This window comes from Scomber scombrus, chromosome 6 (genome assembly GCF_963691925.1).
Source record: "Scomber scombrus chromosome 6, fScoSco1.1, whole genome shotgun sequence".
NCBI lineage: Eukaryota > Metazoa > Chordata > Actinopteri > Scombriformes > Scombridae > Scomber > Scomber scombrus.
In genome coordinates this window covers 29001779-29017354 of record NC_084975.1, presented here as the reverse complement: position 1 = coordinate 29017354, position 15576 = coordinate 29001779, and the positions used below count along the sequence as shown (strand labels likewise).

General features: G+C 42.2%; 2 protein-coding genes across 2 annotated transcripts in view; both read left to right on the top strand.

Annotated features, from left to right (window-relative positions):
- The window catches only part of hydin (HYDIN axonemal central pair apparatus protein), a 70859-nt gene extending 57591 nt beyond the window's left edge, over positions 1-13268 (top strand). Inside the window, exons 69-94 of the mRNA XM_062421581.1 lie at positions 139-247; positions 572-811; positions 1151-1293; positions 1416-1640; positions 1737-1897; positions 2172-2266; positions 2658-2886; positions 3812-4012; positions 4122-4248; positions 4466-4631; positions 5209-5356; positions 5439-5646; positions 5756-5977; positions 7341-7510; positions 7641-7839; positions 7987-8139; positions 8240-8410; positions 8690-8799; positions 9098-9320; positions 10436-10645; positions 10770-10933; positions 11310-11460; positions 11569-11799; positions 11888-12112; positions 12524-12805; positions 13059-13268. Of these exons, the coding sequence (XP_062277565.1) occupies positions 139-247; positions 572-811; positions 1151-1293; positions 1416-1640; positions 1737-1897; positions 2172-2266; positions 2658-2886; positions 3812-4012; positions 4122-4248; positions 4466-4631; positions 5209-5356; positions 5439-5646; positions 5756-5977; positions 7341-7510; positions 7641-7839; positions 7987-8139; positions 8240-8410; positions 8690-8799; positions 9098-9320; positions 10436-10645; positions 10770-10933; positions 11310-11460; positions 11569-11799; positions 11888-12112; positions 12524-12805; positions 13059-13268 (4773 nt within the window). The remainder of the gene's footprint in view (positions 1-138; positions 248-571; positions 812-1150; positions 1294-1415; positions 1641-1736; positions 1898-2171; positions 2267-2657; positions 2887-3811; positions 4013-4121; positions 4249-4465; positions 4632-5208; positions 5357-5438; positions 5647-5755; positions 5978-7340; positions 7511-7640; positions 7840-7986; positions 8140-8239; positions 8411-8689; positions 8800-9097; positions 9321-10435; positions 10646-10769; positions 10934-11309; positions 11461-11568; positions 11800-11887; positions 12113-12523; positions 12806-13058) is intronic.
- A 1549-nt stretch (positions 13269-14817) lies between these two features.
- The window catches only part of necab2 (N-terminal EF-hand calcium binding protein 2), a 127154-nt gene continuing 126395 nt past the window's right edge, over positions 14818-15576 (top strand). The window contains exon 1 of the mRNA XM_062421253.1: positions 14818-15144. Within this exon, the coding sequence (XP_062277237.1) occupies positions 14818-15144 (327 nt within the window). The remainder of the gene's footprint in view (positions 15145-15576) is intronic.

Genomic DNA, 15576 nt, shown 5'->3' with positions numbered 1-15576 from the left:
TTTCATATATGTTTAAGCAAGGGTTACTTAATGCAAAGACAAGAACACCAAAATCACCTATATTTACATGAACATGTAAGATAGATACAGGGCAACAACCGTGAATAAAGGTGCTTCATGGTTTTCTATATTTTATAGGTCCAGATTGACATGCTGGATAAACATGGAGTGTTTTCCCTCAAAGCTGCTCCTGGCAACACCAGTAGCTCCATCCACTCCACACGACTTGAGGGCTCCACTGACTCCGGTAAGACCTTAACCTGTAAACAAAGTCTACAGTAACAGCATCTCCTCTTTATTTAAATGATTATGGACTAGAAACACTAATGCCTATGCCACTGCTTACTGCTCCATTCCCAAGCTGTACTGCTGCAGTTATTCCTACTGCAGTGTTTCATCAGTTTCACCTCTGAGAACAGAACCAGCACAGACTTTAGCAGACTGGTGTCAGCAGGGATTGCAAGCCACATCAAAATATTTCCCCTCACTAATTTATCATGTTATTAACTCAATATAGGCTTCTTTCTAATGCTGGCGACAGTCATACTGATACTTCTCTTCTCTTCCACAGAGCATCAGGTGGTGCACAAGGCCACCCTGAGGCTAGATGTTAACAAGGAAGTGGAGTTTGAGGTCAGCTTCTGCTCTGATAAGCCCCTGAGTGTTAAGGCCAAGATGACACTGCAGGCGGAGGGCAACCAGTACAGCAGCACCATAATACGAGTTACCGGAGAAGCTTACCAGGAAATTGTCTCTCTGGACAACATTAGCAGGTCACTGCGGGAAGCGGATCAGGAAGATGATGAGAAAGGTAAGAGGAGAAAGGGGAGCCAGGAGAGGAGTTGCAAGGGAATAATAATGTGGCAGGAAAGGAGAGGAAAATGTGATTATTAGATTAGGAAGATAGCAGGGAGTCTGACATAATGTATAGACATCATTAAAGCAATAGCAGGCAATGGCCCCCAAGAATTACATTGCAACCTGTTTTTCAGCTGCTGGCTAAAGCCCCCATTAGTCACTTAGAATAAAAATAATGAGAAAATAGCGTCCAGGTTGAGAAATACAGAAGTTTCCCTTTGAGTATAGTGAACATAGTGATTTAGTGTGTTTTGTATCCTTGATTTAAATCAGGTTTTGTTTTACCACACAGGCAATTATGAAGTGCTGAATTTTGGTGACTGCCATGTAGACTGCCCGTACCAAGAGAGTTTCACTATGATCAACCACAGCAGCAGCCAGGTGGTGAGGTTTGAGTGGCCGCCAGCTGGGCACCACGTCTTCTTTTCACCCCAGGTAAAGCTCCTTAGTTAATATCCAATATATTAACATTGCGAAGGTTCTACCACATGTGTTACTGTTGGCCTAGAATAATACTCAGCCATATGTGATGGAAAAAATTTGTTGTATTCCTAAAGGTAGGACACCTCCACGCTGGCTGCTCTAAGGAAGTGACTGTCAACTTCTGCTCCAGTCAGCCAGTGACTCTGACCAGCCAGCCAATGAAATGCAAGGTTTGTCAGATTGAGTTCCAGCAGCCGCTGGAGCAGGTGGCTGACTGGGATGACCGACAGAGGACAGTGCAGTGGTTGAGTTCCTCAAAGCAGGCTTCTGGAACACAACCTGTGAAAAATAAGGTAAGTGTGTTAAATGTTAAGGGACATCTTGACAATTAGTTTTGAAGTTTTGTTAGGTTTAACAGTTCACAATTATGCATCCATCTGAATGTTTGCACACAGGTGATAAAGACAGATCCTGAGCCATGCTGCTCTGTGGTTGAGGGCACACAGTGGGAGCTGGAATTGCATATTAATGCAGTTTGCAACTATGTCAAGTTCAGCTGCAACACCGACGCCATCCACTTCAAAGACACCTTGCTTTACCAAACCAGGCTACACCAGTAAGTCAGGCTCTCTTTGTTGTAAATTTAACAATACACAGCCAGCCAATGAGTATGCTTAAGATACCTAATTCTATAAACATCACAAAGAACTTCTTTGGACACCGTGATGGGGTTTGCTGCCAAGATTTATATAAAATATTAACCATCAAAATAATCATCAAACTACGTGCCATCATATCACCCATTTTCTGATGACGGTGTGTAAGATCCCAGTGTTATTACAATGCATAATAAATACAAATGTCTGTAAATCCATGTATTGTGTGTGCAGACTGGAGATAGTGAATCAGGGCAATGTGAAACTGGAATTCTTCTGGCAAGTCCTCATGGATCCAAGCAGCAACAGTGTCAACCAAAACCAAGGAGGTATTACAGAGATCTGTTTATTATTTGGTTAACTTGTTAGCTTTAGATTGCATTTGACCAACTGTTCTTGCTGTATAATCATATTCTTAAAGCGAATAAAATACTTATTTACATTGTAATGCTTTTAAAAATGTAACTTGAGGAGGGCCCTGTTGGTCGAGTGGTTAGAGCGCATGCCACATCGCAGCGTCCCTGGTTCAAACCCAGCCAGGGACCTATGCTGCAGGTCATTCCCCTCTCTCGTTCTCCCTGATTCCTGTTGGCCTCTCTGCCAGTTACTTACTAAAATAAAGGCATAAAAAGCCCAAAAATAAATCTTCCAAAAAAAAAAAAATGTAGCTCAAAACTGATTGAACCATGTTTAAATGTGGACATGTGTTGTCAATAACAGATCGGACCCCCAGCCCTCGGCCTGGCAGCAGGTCAGCAGGAGCGCTGACTGGAGCCCGTCCTGCCAGCGCTCTGGCCAGTGTGATGTCTCTTCTGATGGGGAACCCTGAGCTTCCACCCTTCAGTGTGGAGCCGAGCATCGGGGCCGTTGAGCCTGGTGCTACGCAGAATTTCAGTGTTTGCTTTTCACCTTTGGAGGTGTCCCAGTTCCAGGGCAAGCTGCTCTGCAGGTAAACAACAAGCCATCTGAAACAGTGTTGTCAGGGAAAACTCACACAATCATGAAAAGGTTAAACTGACTTGTAATCAGTGTTGGTACTCCTCAGGTCCAGTTTTACAGAAATCCATAAAGTACCTTCACTTGGTTAGGGTGCAAAAAATATACAATACAACATAGCCCAAAACACTCATAGATAATACAATAAAGACAATACATAAAAAGTAATTTAATCTATAGTAAGAGTTTAGGAAGCTAGAGCCTGTATGTCCCCTGTCATACCAGTAACATCAAGAGCTAGTCAGAGTGAGATGAACAAGAACATGCTTCCCCAAGTCTGCAAAACTAATTTGTTATTTTTGTGTATGTATTTTATTTATTGTATTGTATTTATTTAAATAATTTTCCTGTAATGCTTAATGTTACTTAGTAATCAATTTGTGTGAGGTCCTGAAGAGAGTGTGCACTTTCTGAATGAGCAAAGAAGTAAAACAATAGTGAAAAGGTGAATATTCTGTGACAGACTCAAACTGGAAAAGGTGCATTTAAAGGGAGCTGATTTACCGAAAAAAACGGTAAATAGGACCCACCGGTTCATAAGAAAATTAACTTTTTTTTAAAAATCAAAGGTGCGTCTTATTCGCCAGTTTTTACTGTATTTGTCCATCACTAGATCCCAGCCTGACTGCTTTTCCAAATTGTAACATTATACTATGCTGCACCCCACCTTGAGACCTGAGCTCTGAGACACTAGCTTTTCTGGCAAGCACCAAACCCAGCTTTTTGTGGTTATATTTCCCTCTTTGAAACACCGCCCCTTAAAGATAGAATTGTAATGTAAAATAGGATGACAATAAAGAAGTAAGATCTTTAGAAGTAGTGACACGAAGACCATATGTGAAGTTGTTCCTATCTGTCTGTCTGTATGTTTGTTCCAGTGTCCCCAACTTGCAGGAGGGGGATCAGGCTCCCTGTATCTCACTGTGTGGCCGCAGCCTGTTGCCCCACTGCCACTTTGACCTTGAGGACTCAGACTACATTAGTGGGGACCGCCGCAGTCCTGAGTTCAGGGATACTCTGGACCCTAACACCAGGGTCATAGAGTTCAACGCTATGGGCTTTTCTGTACCAACAAAAAGGTAATAGAGTGAGAGAGAGATATGGGAGCTTTTTATTTCCATCAGTATAACACTCTGAACACTTGGATTAAAAAGCGGTTGTGCTCATGTGTGTGTACTGTGCTCACAGATGTTTTAGTGTGGTGAACCCAACCAGTAAGCCCTACTCATTCAAGTGGCGGTGTGAGGACACAGATGGCAGGCCGTTTCACTGCCTCACCCCGTCTGGAACCATCCAGCCTGGGAAGAAAGTCGAAGTAAGGATGGAAACACACACAATGAATAAGCCTTAACCTGCATCATTTTTAAACCTCTGCTCTGCGTGTGTGTGTGTGTGTGTGTGTGTGTGTGTGTGTGTGTGTGTGTGTGTGTGTGTGTGTGTGTGTGTGTGTGTGTGTGTGTGTGTGTGTGTGTGTGTGTGTGTGTGTGTGTGTGTGTGTGTGTGTGTGTGTGTGTGTGTGTGTGTGTGTGCAGGTGTGTTTTGAATATGTAGCTGAGCAGGCGGATGTGGTGGAGTCATCCTGGAGCTTCTGGATTGAGTCTCTGTCACTGTCTGTTCCCTTCCTGTGTTTGGGCACCGGTAGAGAACCGCTTGTCTATTTTCACAAACCTCACCTTGATTTTGGAGAACTGCTTGTTGGTATGTAACACATACCAATATTAATAATTACAATTATTAAAATATTATAATTTAAAAGTGAAATATTATAGGCAACTAAAACCACTTGATTAAGGTTACAGAAAAACTGGTCATACCTAAATTAAAAATCTTAACACTAATTTTCAGTATAATACCTGATCTGTAGTTGCCTTTGCATTCTGCTACAATTTAGTCTCAATACTCACACACCCAACAGCACAGCTTACCATCATTTCACCATTAATGCCAGCCACAAACACTTAGCTTTTCAATCCCAAAGTGGTTGACATACCTCAATAAACACAATGACTTACTGTCCTTTACATGTCAGGAGACAGTCTGGGGCGTCCACGACACAATCACAGCTTACATTTATATTATGAAACTAGACATCAAATAATATTATACAGTGCATAACTGTGACACAATAGTGCATCAGTTATAGAAGATAATAAAAATATGCAATAAAATTCTGTAGTACGACGCTGTTTATGAGAGAGGTTTAAAGGTTTAGGTAATGGAGTACTGAACGCAGTACAAACATTGTGTGCATGTGTGTATGCTTGCCTGCACACAGGTCGTAAAGTGGAGCAGACAGTGGATCTGGTTAATGGAGAAGAGGAGCCCTTCCACTTCTCTGTTCTGCAGTCGTCTCTTCTCTGTGAAGACCAGCAGTCTAGCCTCATTTTGCAGCCCATGACTGGCACAGTGGCATCCAAAGACAGGTTAATGAACAAAATTTAAATACTTCCATTAAGCAATGCCATGTATAAATTTGGAGGTTTAAAAATGAACTCTTCTGCGCAGGTTGTCATTGTCAGTGTCCTTCACGCCTTGTCGTGAGGGCTACGTGAGCTTCAGATTGCTTCTGAAGGTAAAGAAGAAGTCAGAGCCACTTGCACTCACCGTTAAGGCAGATTGTTTCAACATGAGCACTTCTGTTCAAGTTGAAAGTCAGAACGGAGGCCTCAGAGAGATTCCCCCTGACCTTCTAGATACTTTGGACTTCGGAAAGGTCAGCACAGACTCACATGATCCCTTTAAGCGTCTTAACGATGAAAAGCACTAATGAAGTGAGGTTTTAAGGCTCTTCCTGTGTGTGTATGTGTAAACATTATTTATAGGTGGGCGTATCGGAGCAAGTCACCTTTAACATCCTGGTGTCTAACCAGGCGAAATTCAGCCTGGAGGTGAACTTTGACCTAGCAGGTCCCAGTGAGCTGCTGCAACATTTAGAGGCTAAACCACAACATACTAGTATTGAGATTGGGAAGCAACTGCAATCGACGCTCTTCTTTTGTCCCCGGAACATTTGCAACCTCCAGGACGTCAAACTGAGTATCAAGGTGAGATGCTGATCACGTTGATTATGTTTTATGAAGGTTTTTACAGAAGCAGGAATAGAACACATGCTTTAGAAGATCTACATGCTAGTTTAGTCCTGACGTAAAGTTTATCATAGTTTACTGAAAGGTACAACAAGATCGTGCTTCAGTTATCGAAGAACCAATAATTTATTAACACTAATAACCATTTTCCCCTTATCCATGCTGTTCTTTCCATGTTGTGTTTAGTGTAGTGAAAATGTGTAATTTGGCTGACAGAGCTGCAAATGAAATACGCTTGTATAGTATTTTCACTTTGGTTCTAGACATGAATACTTAAATTATTTATTATCATATTAGACTTTTACCCTTTTTTTTAAACCTTAAAGGCAAGCTAAGGTCAGACCGTTTTATTTATTTCATCACAGATAATAAATAATAATGCTTTTCATTAAGGTCTACATAGAATAAACTGACATGAGAATATATTAAATAAAATACGAGGCGTAACCTAAAAATCCCCAGGAGCCACCAATACCACGGGAAAAGGGTATAGTTATGAGATGTGCTCTTATTTATTTATCTAATCAAGCAAAGAGAACATTGGTTGAAATGAATGCATTAACCAGCTTGTCAGAGTCAGATTGAGATATGACTCCCCAAACTTTTGACATGTTGTTATGTATAATGTAGAATAGAATATAATGTGTCTTTATTGTCATTGTACAAGTACAATGAAATTGAAATGCAGTCCTTAAAATTGCAAAAAAACAATAATAAATAAATAATTGCTTCTAAAAAGAAAAAGAAACAAAGAAATCAGATTCATATGGATATTTTCTTAGTTGAGATCTACTTCTAGTAGGTTTAACAAATAGTGCATCAGAATCTTGTAGTAGGCTATTGTACTTCAAGTATCTTGTCCTTAGTCAATAGTAAAAGATATCCAGACATCCATTAATTATTATCATTGATAGTGTGTCATCCACATATGAATGATAGAATATGCCACTTCTTTTTAATGTTGGCTAATTAGCATTTGCTAATTAAAAAAGAAAGGCCCAACAATTGATTCTTGTGGAATCCCTGAAAAAAAAAAGTGTTTCAGCAGTTTTTAAATCTCTGAGGGAAACACAGTGTCAAGTTAATGAGGTAGGAGGAAAACCATTTAGAAACAAGACGTGTTACACCAACTGAATCATGACGTAAAACAACGTACAAAAGAAAGATTAACAAGTCCAACACCTTTCAATTTAGATATTCTATTCTATATATGTTAAATGCTTACTTAACAAATACTTCTAGACCAAACAGATCCTGAGTTGCATCTGTGTTTAAACTCTCTCTCTCTTTTGTCCTTCTCACTCTTGTTTCTTCTCATCAGGTAAAACATGGGCCAACATTTAACTTTGATATTAAAGGCAGGGCTGTGGCACCCAGCCTTGAATTCTCCTTCACCAAGTACAACTTTGGCAAGTGCTTCCTGTACTGTTCTGGCATGGTGCCGGCCTCTCAGACTCTAGTGATCAGCAACAAGGGCAAAAGGGACATCAGGTAGTACTGTGTACAGTATCTGTCTGTTTTTCTCCATGTGTCTGTGGGAGGAAAAAGTTTTAATTCTGTTCAAAATGTGAGAGTTAAAAACAAACCTGAAGTTAAAACATTCTGTGTTCCTCTTCCTCAGTGTCCAGTGCCAGTTCAAGAACAGCTCTTACCTGGAGATCGACTTCCGACCAGATATTTTGTCCTCTGGTGCTGCGTTGGAAGTACCAGTCACCTTCTATCCTCGTGACCCATGCCGTTATCATGAAAAGCTGAACTTCGTCTTCAACAGTGGAGTTACAAAGCAGGTGGACATACTGGGGCAAGGCATCGAGATGAAGGTTAGAAAGAAAAGCGTTTGTACTGGGGTCAACATTAATATTCAAGTTTTTGGTGGATACTACAACTTCCCTGCTTTAAAAAGATAACCTGATGTATCTCCCTATATGCTTTTTACTTAAATCTGTATATGTGTCATTCTGTTCTAGCTGGAAGTAGAAGATCCCAGGCAGCGGAGGGTTAAACTTGGATCCCTGTTGGTGGGTCAGAAGGTGAAAAAGCAGGTGGTTCTGGTCAATCGCAGCCCTTTAGACCTTTCCTTCACCCTGCAGCTCAACACAAACACACTGCTGGACCCTGTGGTAGGGAATGCATACACAATGATAAACAGCTGTCTGCATACCAGTTACATCCTGTAACACTCTATATTCTCCTCTCGTCTCCTCTGCTGTACATCTCCAGGACCTGTCCTTCAGTCCAGCGGGTGAGCTGAACCTGAAAGCTGGTGGCGGCTCGTGTACTGTCGAGATCAAGTTCTCACCCCGTCAGCACATATCTCCCTTCAAGGCTGAGCTGCAGGCGGAGTGTGCAGGCCTTTTACACCCCCTGCTGACCATCCAAGGCTGCTGTCAGGTGGGCTGTGATTTGAAGTCATTTTACAAGGCAAATTATGCGTTTGCTTTCCCTGACAGGCACTAAATCCTTTTCTGAAGAATGTTTTCCAGTGTACCTAATGATTTTCAGAACTATTATCTTTGCATACAAATGTGGTTGTTTGTCCAGAAACCTTGAATAGTTTGAAATGAATGACACACAGTTGATCAATATTACAACTTTTTATATGGTCAAGCAAGTTGCAGGTTTGTTCTACTTAAATCCATGTTAATCACTAGTTCCGCTTTTAATGAACAGGGTGTGGTGGTCCATCTGGATCAGGATCACCTGGCCTTTGGAGCTGTAGTCCAGCGCTGCCAGGCCAAGAAGAGGATTGTCATGACGAACACTGGAGACATCGGTGCCAGGTAAGGTCAGATATTATACAGCAGAGAGTCGATTGTGATATTTGCAATATTATATTGTGGCATATGATTGTAGCATCATTTGTTTATTGACTTTATTAGCTTTTTTTAACTGTGTTTTATGATAAAATATTGACTTTTTACAGCTGTTTTCTTTGCTGTATTCACTTTGTATATATATTTTTAGTACATAGTCTTGTTACAGTCATTTGTCATATTACGTGCATAATTCTCAACTCTTTTTTGTTGGATTTATGACCTTTTTCTTTGCTTTTTATTTATCTGTCCACCTTGCAACCAGGTTCCACTGGAAAACGAAGAATTTTCCTCCACAGTTGTCCATTGCACCAGCTAAAGGCTACATCTGTCCAGGCATGGAGGTTCCTTTTGAAGTGACTTTTGCTCCTGTGGAACTGAATAACGACACGAGATATGAAAACCTGACCTGCTGTGTCGACGGTTCCTCCTCACCCATTACTCTCACTGTAACAGGCTCCTGCATTGTGGCCCCCAATAGCAAAGAGGTTTGGTTCTTTATTTTTCTTATAGATACAAAGTGTTACATTTTAAAGACTGTAGATTATACTTATACTATATAAATTATAGTGATTGGACTACAACCACTAGTCAAAATAAGGTGACTTATATAATTCTATGTAAATGTAGCATTATTATCATTATGGATAGAGGATAAAATATGGCTGGTATGGCAGAGCCTTTTCTTTCCAAACAAAAGATCTGGGTTTAATTCCAATCTCCACTTGCATAAATCTTAAAATAGACACTAGCAGGGATGTTCCACTTTATCTAGCTTTGAAGTACAAGCTCCTGTCAAGTGGAGTGAACTGAGAATTTCCATTTAGGGGATCAATAAAGTATCACATTATTGTTATGGCCAGTATCTTTGCAGTAATTGCTTTCATAACAAGGTTTTCTCACAAGTGTGCAGCCCCACAAAATGGTTTCCTTTGACCAACCATATTTCACTTGCCAGATATAACACAGCAATGTCACTGAAAGGTTTTAATAGTAGAAAACCTAGCAAAATGAGTATTTTCCAGGCTCGTGCAGTGGGCAAGCAGTATAAACTAAAAGCTGTCTTGTCACCAGTGTAGACTCACAGTGTACAGTAGGGTTGGTTAAAGGCCAATGTCAGATAATGTGTGACACTGGTGTGGCTGCTTCAGAACAAGCAGAGGGCGTTGATAGATTTAAAGGTCACAGAACATTATGAAAAAAAAATCAGTTGCTTTAAGTGAGCTGATGAGCCACGGAAGCTTCGTGATTGTGATATTCTTCTGTATTTTGACCAAATTAAAGGTGATTTATAGTTACATGAAGTGCAGAACAATTAATTGCAGTTATCTAATCATCTTATTAAAGTATTTAATAGATAGCACTGATTCATATGTTAGTTTATTACTAAAAAGTAATCAAATAAAATATCCAAAAGTTTATTACTAAAGCATGGTACTACAACATCTAGCTAATAACATTGCAAATGTAAACTTCAAGCATCAGTATCTGCCAAGTTGTTTACCCAATGCTAAAATTCTGTCAGGCTTACAGTATAATGTGACTGTCTCTGTACTACTTACTGCATAATTCTTCCCTCCTGCTGCTCTCTTCCCATCTGCAGGTGGTGAGTTTTGTTTGCCCAGTACGTGGCTCTCACACCCAGACACTCCCTGTGTTAAACCCAACGAACCAGCAGTGCAGCATCCGGCCTGTGGTTGAGGGCGAGCAGTGGAGAGCTGCACCCTCCGTGATCCTTGAACCTCACCAACACAAGACATATGAGATCACCTACCGACCGCTGACCATGACTGCTGATGGAAAAAAACACCTGGTAGAGGATTACTAATGTTTAAACGCACTCATGATAAAATGATAAAGTAGATATGAGATTCTATTATTCTGTTAATTTAATCCCAGACATTAACTTGCTATATCTGTCCCTTTTCTTTCCTCAGGGATCAGTATTTTTCTCCTTCCCCGATGGGACAGGCGTGCTATACTCCCTGCAGGGAACTGCTGAGCCTCCCAAGGCAGAGGACACCATTGTGCAAGAGCTGCCTGCCAAGACTCACCACACAGAGATGCTGCCTGTGCACAACGTGCTCTCCAAGCAACAGCGGTAACACACAGACACACACCCCTGAATGCACACTCAAACTCTCCATCGTCCTAACCTTAAAGTTGCTAATATTTTATTCGATCCTAAATCTGATCTTACTATAATTCTCTCTGTGGTACAAACACTACCAGCTATTCCCAATATGTATCTGTGTATTTTTGCAGTGTGCTGCATATTGTAGCACTTCAAAAATATATATTTTAAAATGTTTCTGCTGTGCATGGACCTCCATATTGTAGCTGCACACTATGAGAAGTTCTAAAAAGCAGAGTTTTAATGCTGAATGCTGGTGCCTCCCGAATATAAATGAGGAGGAAAACACAAACCCTGTTATCACAGATGTGTAATAGAGTCATGAGTGTTTCTGTGTGCCCAGGTTCCATGTGATGAAAGAAATCCTGAAGCCTGACAAGCCAGATGCTACAGTGTCCCTTAAGGGTTTAGAGTACATTGATGTCCCCGCTTTGGGCAAGAGAGACTACAAGTTGTCTTTTTTCACATACAAAGAGGGCCAGCACATCAACAAGGTTTGATCACACACACACACACACACACAGACACACACACGTTTGTACTCTGAACAGAATGTATTTCCGAGCCTTGTCCCCACATCACCCTTCAACCCTTCTCCTCAGGTGACATTTCGTAACGAGGTGTCCGGCGAGTACTTGTTCTATCTCGTCACCTTCAAGGCCACATCTCCAAAAGCCCAGTCCACCGTAGAGCTGGAGACTGCCGTCCGCCGGAGGGCCTCAGCCACTGTGTATGTGGAGAATCCTCTGATCACAGCAACCTGTCTCACCACTGAGTGTAAATACCCTGACATCAGCGCCCCGCCTCAGCACACCTTGCCAGGACAATCCAAGGTGGATACTAAAAATGTCTTGTCCTGCAATGAATTAAAAAAAACAACTTTAATTGAAATGTGTGTGTGTATGTGTGTTTTCTGTTTAGGGTGCTGTGAGCTTCGAGTACCAGCCCCTGCGCACAGGCGAGTTTACAGCCCGGCTAACTCTGTGTAGTACTGAGCTGGGTTACTTCCACTACGATCTGCTTCTCAGAGCTCTGCCACCGCCTCCGGAGAAAACCGTCCACTTCAACACTTGTCTTGGCAGCAGCCACGCCGTCCCCGTGAAGTTCATCAACTACGCCCGCTTCAAAACCGAGTATTCTTGCAAGGTAAGAAAATGCATCACAGTGTTTAATTGAAATCTGTGTTGGCCTGATGAATAGACATGCATCTTGAGCTAAAACAAATAATGAGATATTGTTCAGAATTCATCTCTATTTTTCATACTTCATGTTTTTGCAATTATACATTTACATGGGCACTGCAACCTACATCACAAAGTGGTAAAAGATACATTTCATTACTTGTCAAAACAAGTCTTGTAACATAGTTACGTGCTTGCTTTACTTAACACGTTTCTTATGAAAAATCAGATCCCACCTACGAGGCTAGAGTTATGAAGACTGATGATGATTTTCATACTGAAAAAGCTATTCTAGTTTCAAAATGATAAAAAAAACAAAAAAACAGACTGATGTAATTGCTGTGATTTATTTGCTGCCACTATTTCTTCCCTGCAGGTCGATTGTCCGGACTTTGCACTGGACAAGAGTATCACTGCTTCGCCAGGTTTCCAGGCAGGCTCGCAGGTCAGCGTGGAGGTTTGTTTCGAGCCTCATCAGCTGGGGGAGGTGAGAGGCCAGCTCAGCCTGTCCTCAGGAATTGGCGGCGAATACATCTTTCCATTACACGGGATCTGCCTCCCTCCCAAAGCTCAGGGCCCATTCAGCATCAGGGCTGGTCGCAATGTCACGATCCCCTTCAAGAACGTGTTCCTGCAGACCACCGCTTTCTCTTTTCAGGTATAGAGACCTGCGGCTAAGAAAAATAACTAGATCAAAGAAGGGAACAAAAGATGTGATATTTTTGAAGGGGCTTAAGGGTAACTGAGAGTGAGAGTGAGTCTTGTGTTTATACCTCCATATTTAGATTATTGTTACTCCTGTTTGTTCTAGACACAGACAACAAAAGATTCATTTTCTAAATGTAATGTGGTTGACTTCATATTTGATCTGTGATTGTCCTAACCTAAGCCTTGTTTACCCCGCTTCCTAGGTGGACAACCCATCTTTCACTGTCAAAGGAGTGGACAGCATCCTCTCTAAAAAGACCTACAACATCCTGGTGTCCTTTGAGGCCCCTACTGGAGGCTTTCCAGGGCCCTGGTTTGGCAAGCTGACCATCTCCAGCCAACGCTCAGAGTCCCATAGCATGCCCTGCTCTTGGGTTTATTACCTGAGGGGTTACTGCCCTGAATCATCTTAGAGATATGTACACACACAAAAACACATGCAATTGGGCATGCAGAAGCACACAAATATATATGCCAATAGAGATACTGTAAGCATAATCCACCATTTAGACTCAAGCCTTCATTGTTATTATTCTTTCTATGATGCTTCAGTCACATGTGACAAATCCTTTATCCAGTGACTGAGCTCTGATGTTTATGCCAAAAATACAAGCTAGAATTGCCTGTGGATATTTATATGGTTTAAATTATTTGCTTTCACCAATGTGTTCCTAAATATTTTAATAATTAACTGAATAAATTCTGGAGAGAGAGAGAAAAAAAATAACATTGTCCAAGACTGTCATTGCAGACTCATTTCCACATGGGGGCAGTCAAGTCAAGTGATTTCACCAGGATTCCTGCTTCTAGTGGAACGGTGATGACAAAAGATACATGATTTACCTGACTTCTTGCCTTTTGGTCATCCTGATAACACGCAGCGTATTGAAGTGTTGACTAGGAGTTAATTTGTCTAAAAGCACCCTCTGAGCTGTTAGACAGGTGGCACGTTGCAGGCGAGACTAACTACTCAGTTGAAAGGGCAGAGCTGGGGGAGACGCTCATTACCAAAGGTTAGACCTTCATCACACATACACGCACACACACGCACGCACACACGTGCACACACACGCACACACACACACACACTCTCGCACACACACACACACACACAAACATGTATAATGAGGAGCTGGACTGACAGTTCAAGAGACACTCCTCTCTTTACTAGAAAAGAAAAAACATCCACTGATCCTCACCTGACACTCCTCCTCCTAAGAACATAGCACGCCATGCCAGACAAGCGAAGAGCACCTCCTGCTGTGACCATTTAAATAAAGGAAATATGGCATTGGCTTTGTTCAGGAGAGAGAGAAAGAGAGAGAGAGAGAGAGAGAGAGAGAGAGAGAGAGAGAGAGAGAGAGAGAGAGAGAGAGAGAGAGAGAGAGAGAGAGAGAGAGAGAGAGAGAGAGAGAGAGAGAGAGAGAGAGAGAGAGAGAGAGAGAGAGAGAGAGAGAGAGAGAGAGAGAGCAGTACTCCCCTGTCTTACACCCTGCTCTCAGGTGACAAACCCAGTGCAGTAACGCTTACTTTTCAGTTTATTGTGACCTGGCTGCTGTCCTGCATGAGGTGGAGATACAACAAGACCAAAAATGAGGCAGAATCTTGTATTTTTATATTTTAGAATGATATACAGCACATTCTCTCATCGTTTAGGCTGTACTTCTCACTTCATAGAATATTAAATCTTTGTAAGTTAGTGAGCAATGTGAGATGTTATTATATGTTATTATAATACCAGCAAGTGCAACGAAGTCATTAATAACTCTCCCAACCTCAGAATATCACTGCCAATTAGGATATATGGTTATATGTTTGTAGATGATTTTTGGGGGCATGTAGGATCGGTGGGTGTGTTTTTGGGGTTGGGGCTGTGATGTAAGAGGGTAGGTGGGGGGGAAGGGGGTGGGGGCTTCTCTCTCTCCCCCGTAGAGCGCAGCATGAGCGCTCCGCAGCAAAAGGATGTGTGAGCAGGCAGCGCGCTACTGTAGGGACGGAGTCCACAAACTGCTTAACAAAGAACAAGCCAAACTTCGAGCCCAGGAAAGCCGCGATCAGCCGATACCCGTAGCCGGCCAGGACAGCGAGTCCGCGACGGCAGCACAGTCCGGAAACAGCGGAGCCCAGCCCGGTGGAATCGACGGGCTCGTCCGCTGGATCGTCACCAAAATGAGCGACAACAAGAACATCGCCAGCCGGGAGTTCGCCTCCAGCAAGGAGGAGGTGGCCGTGGCTCAAGAGCAGTTCTTCGCCCCGGAACCGCGGAGAGGCATCTCCGTTATTCTGGATGTGAGTATGGAGAGACACCGGGTAGTGGTCACCACCCTGACAGGTTGGGTAGGTGGGTGTGCGAGAGGAAGGCATCCGGTGTGCAGTGCGTACGGACCGGTGCAGTGCGCACTTACGCACAGAGGCGATCTATACAGTTAACTGTGGAGGCTTGCGGGTCGAGCTCAGCAGAGCAGACTGGAGCTTTCCATGCATTATTAATACTTTGATAAGCACGTGGGACCAAACCTGTCCATTTTTCTTTTTGTTGCCCCGTTCAAAAAAATCACTTTGACTTATTTGACGTATCAATGCAATATTCATTAGACATTTAGTGCTGTTTATTTCTACTTTTGGTGATGGTTTTACTGTCAGTGCGAAGAAATAAAGTGAAAAGTAGCTCCAGTAAGTCAGTAAATAGCCTGCTTGGATGCCTAAGGCGACATAATCATA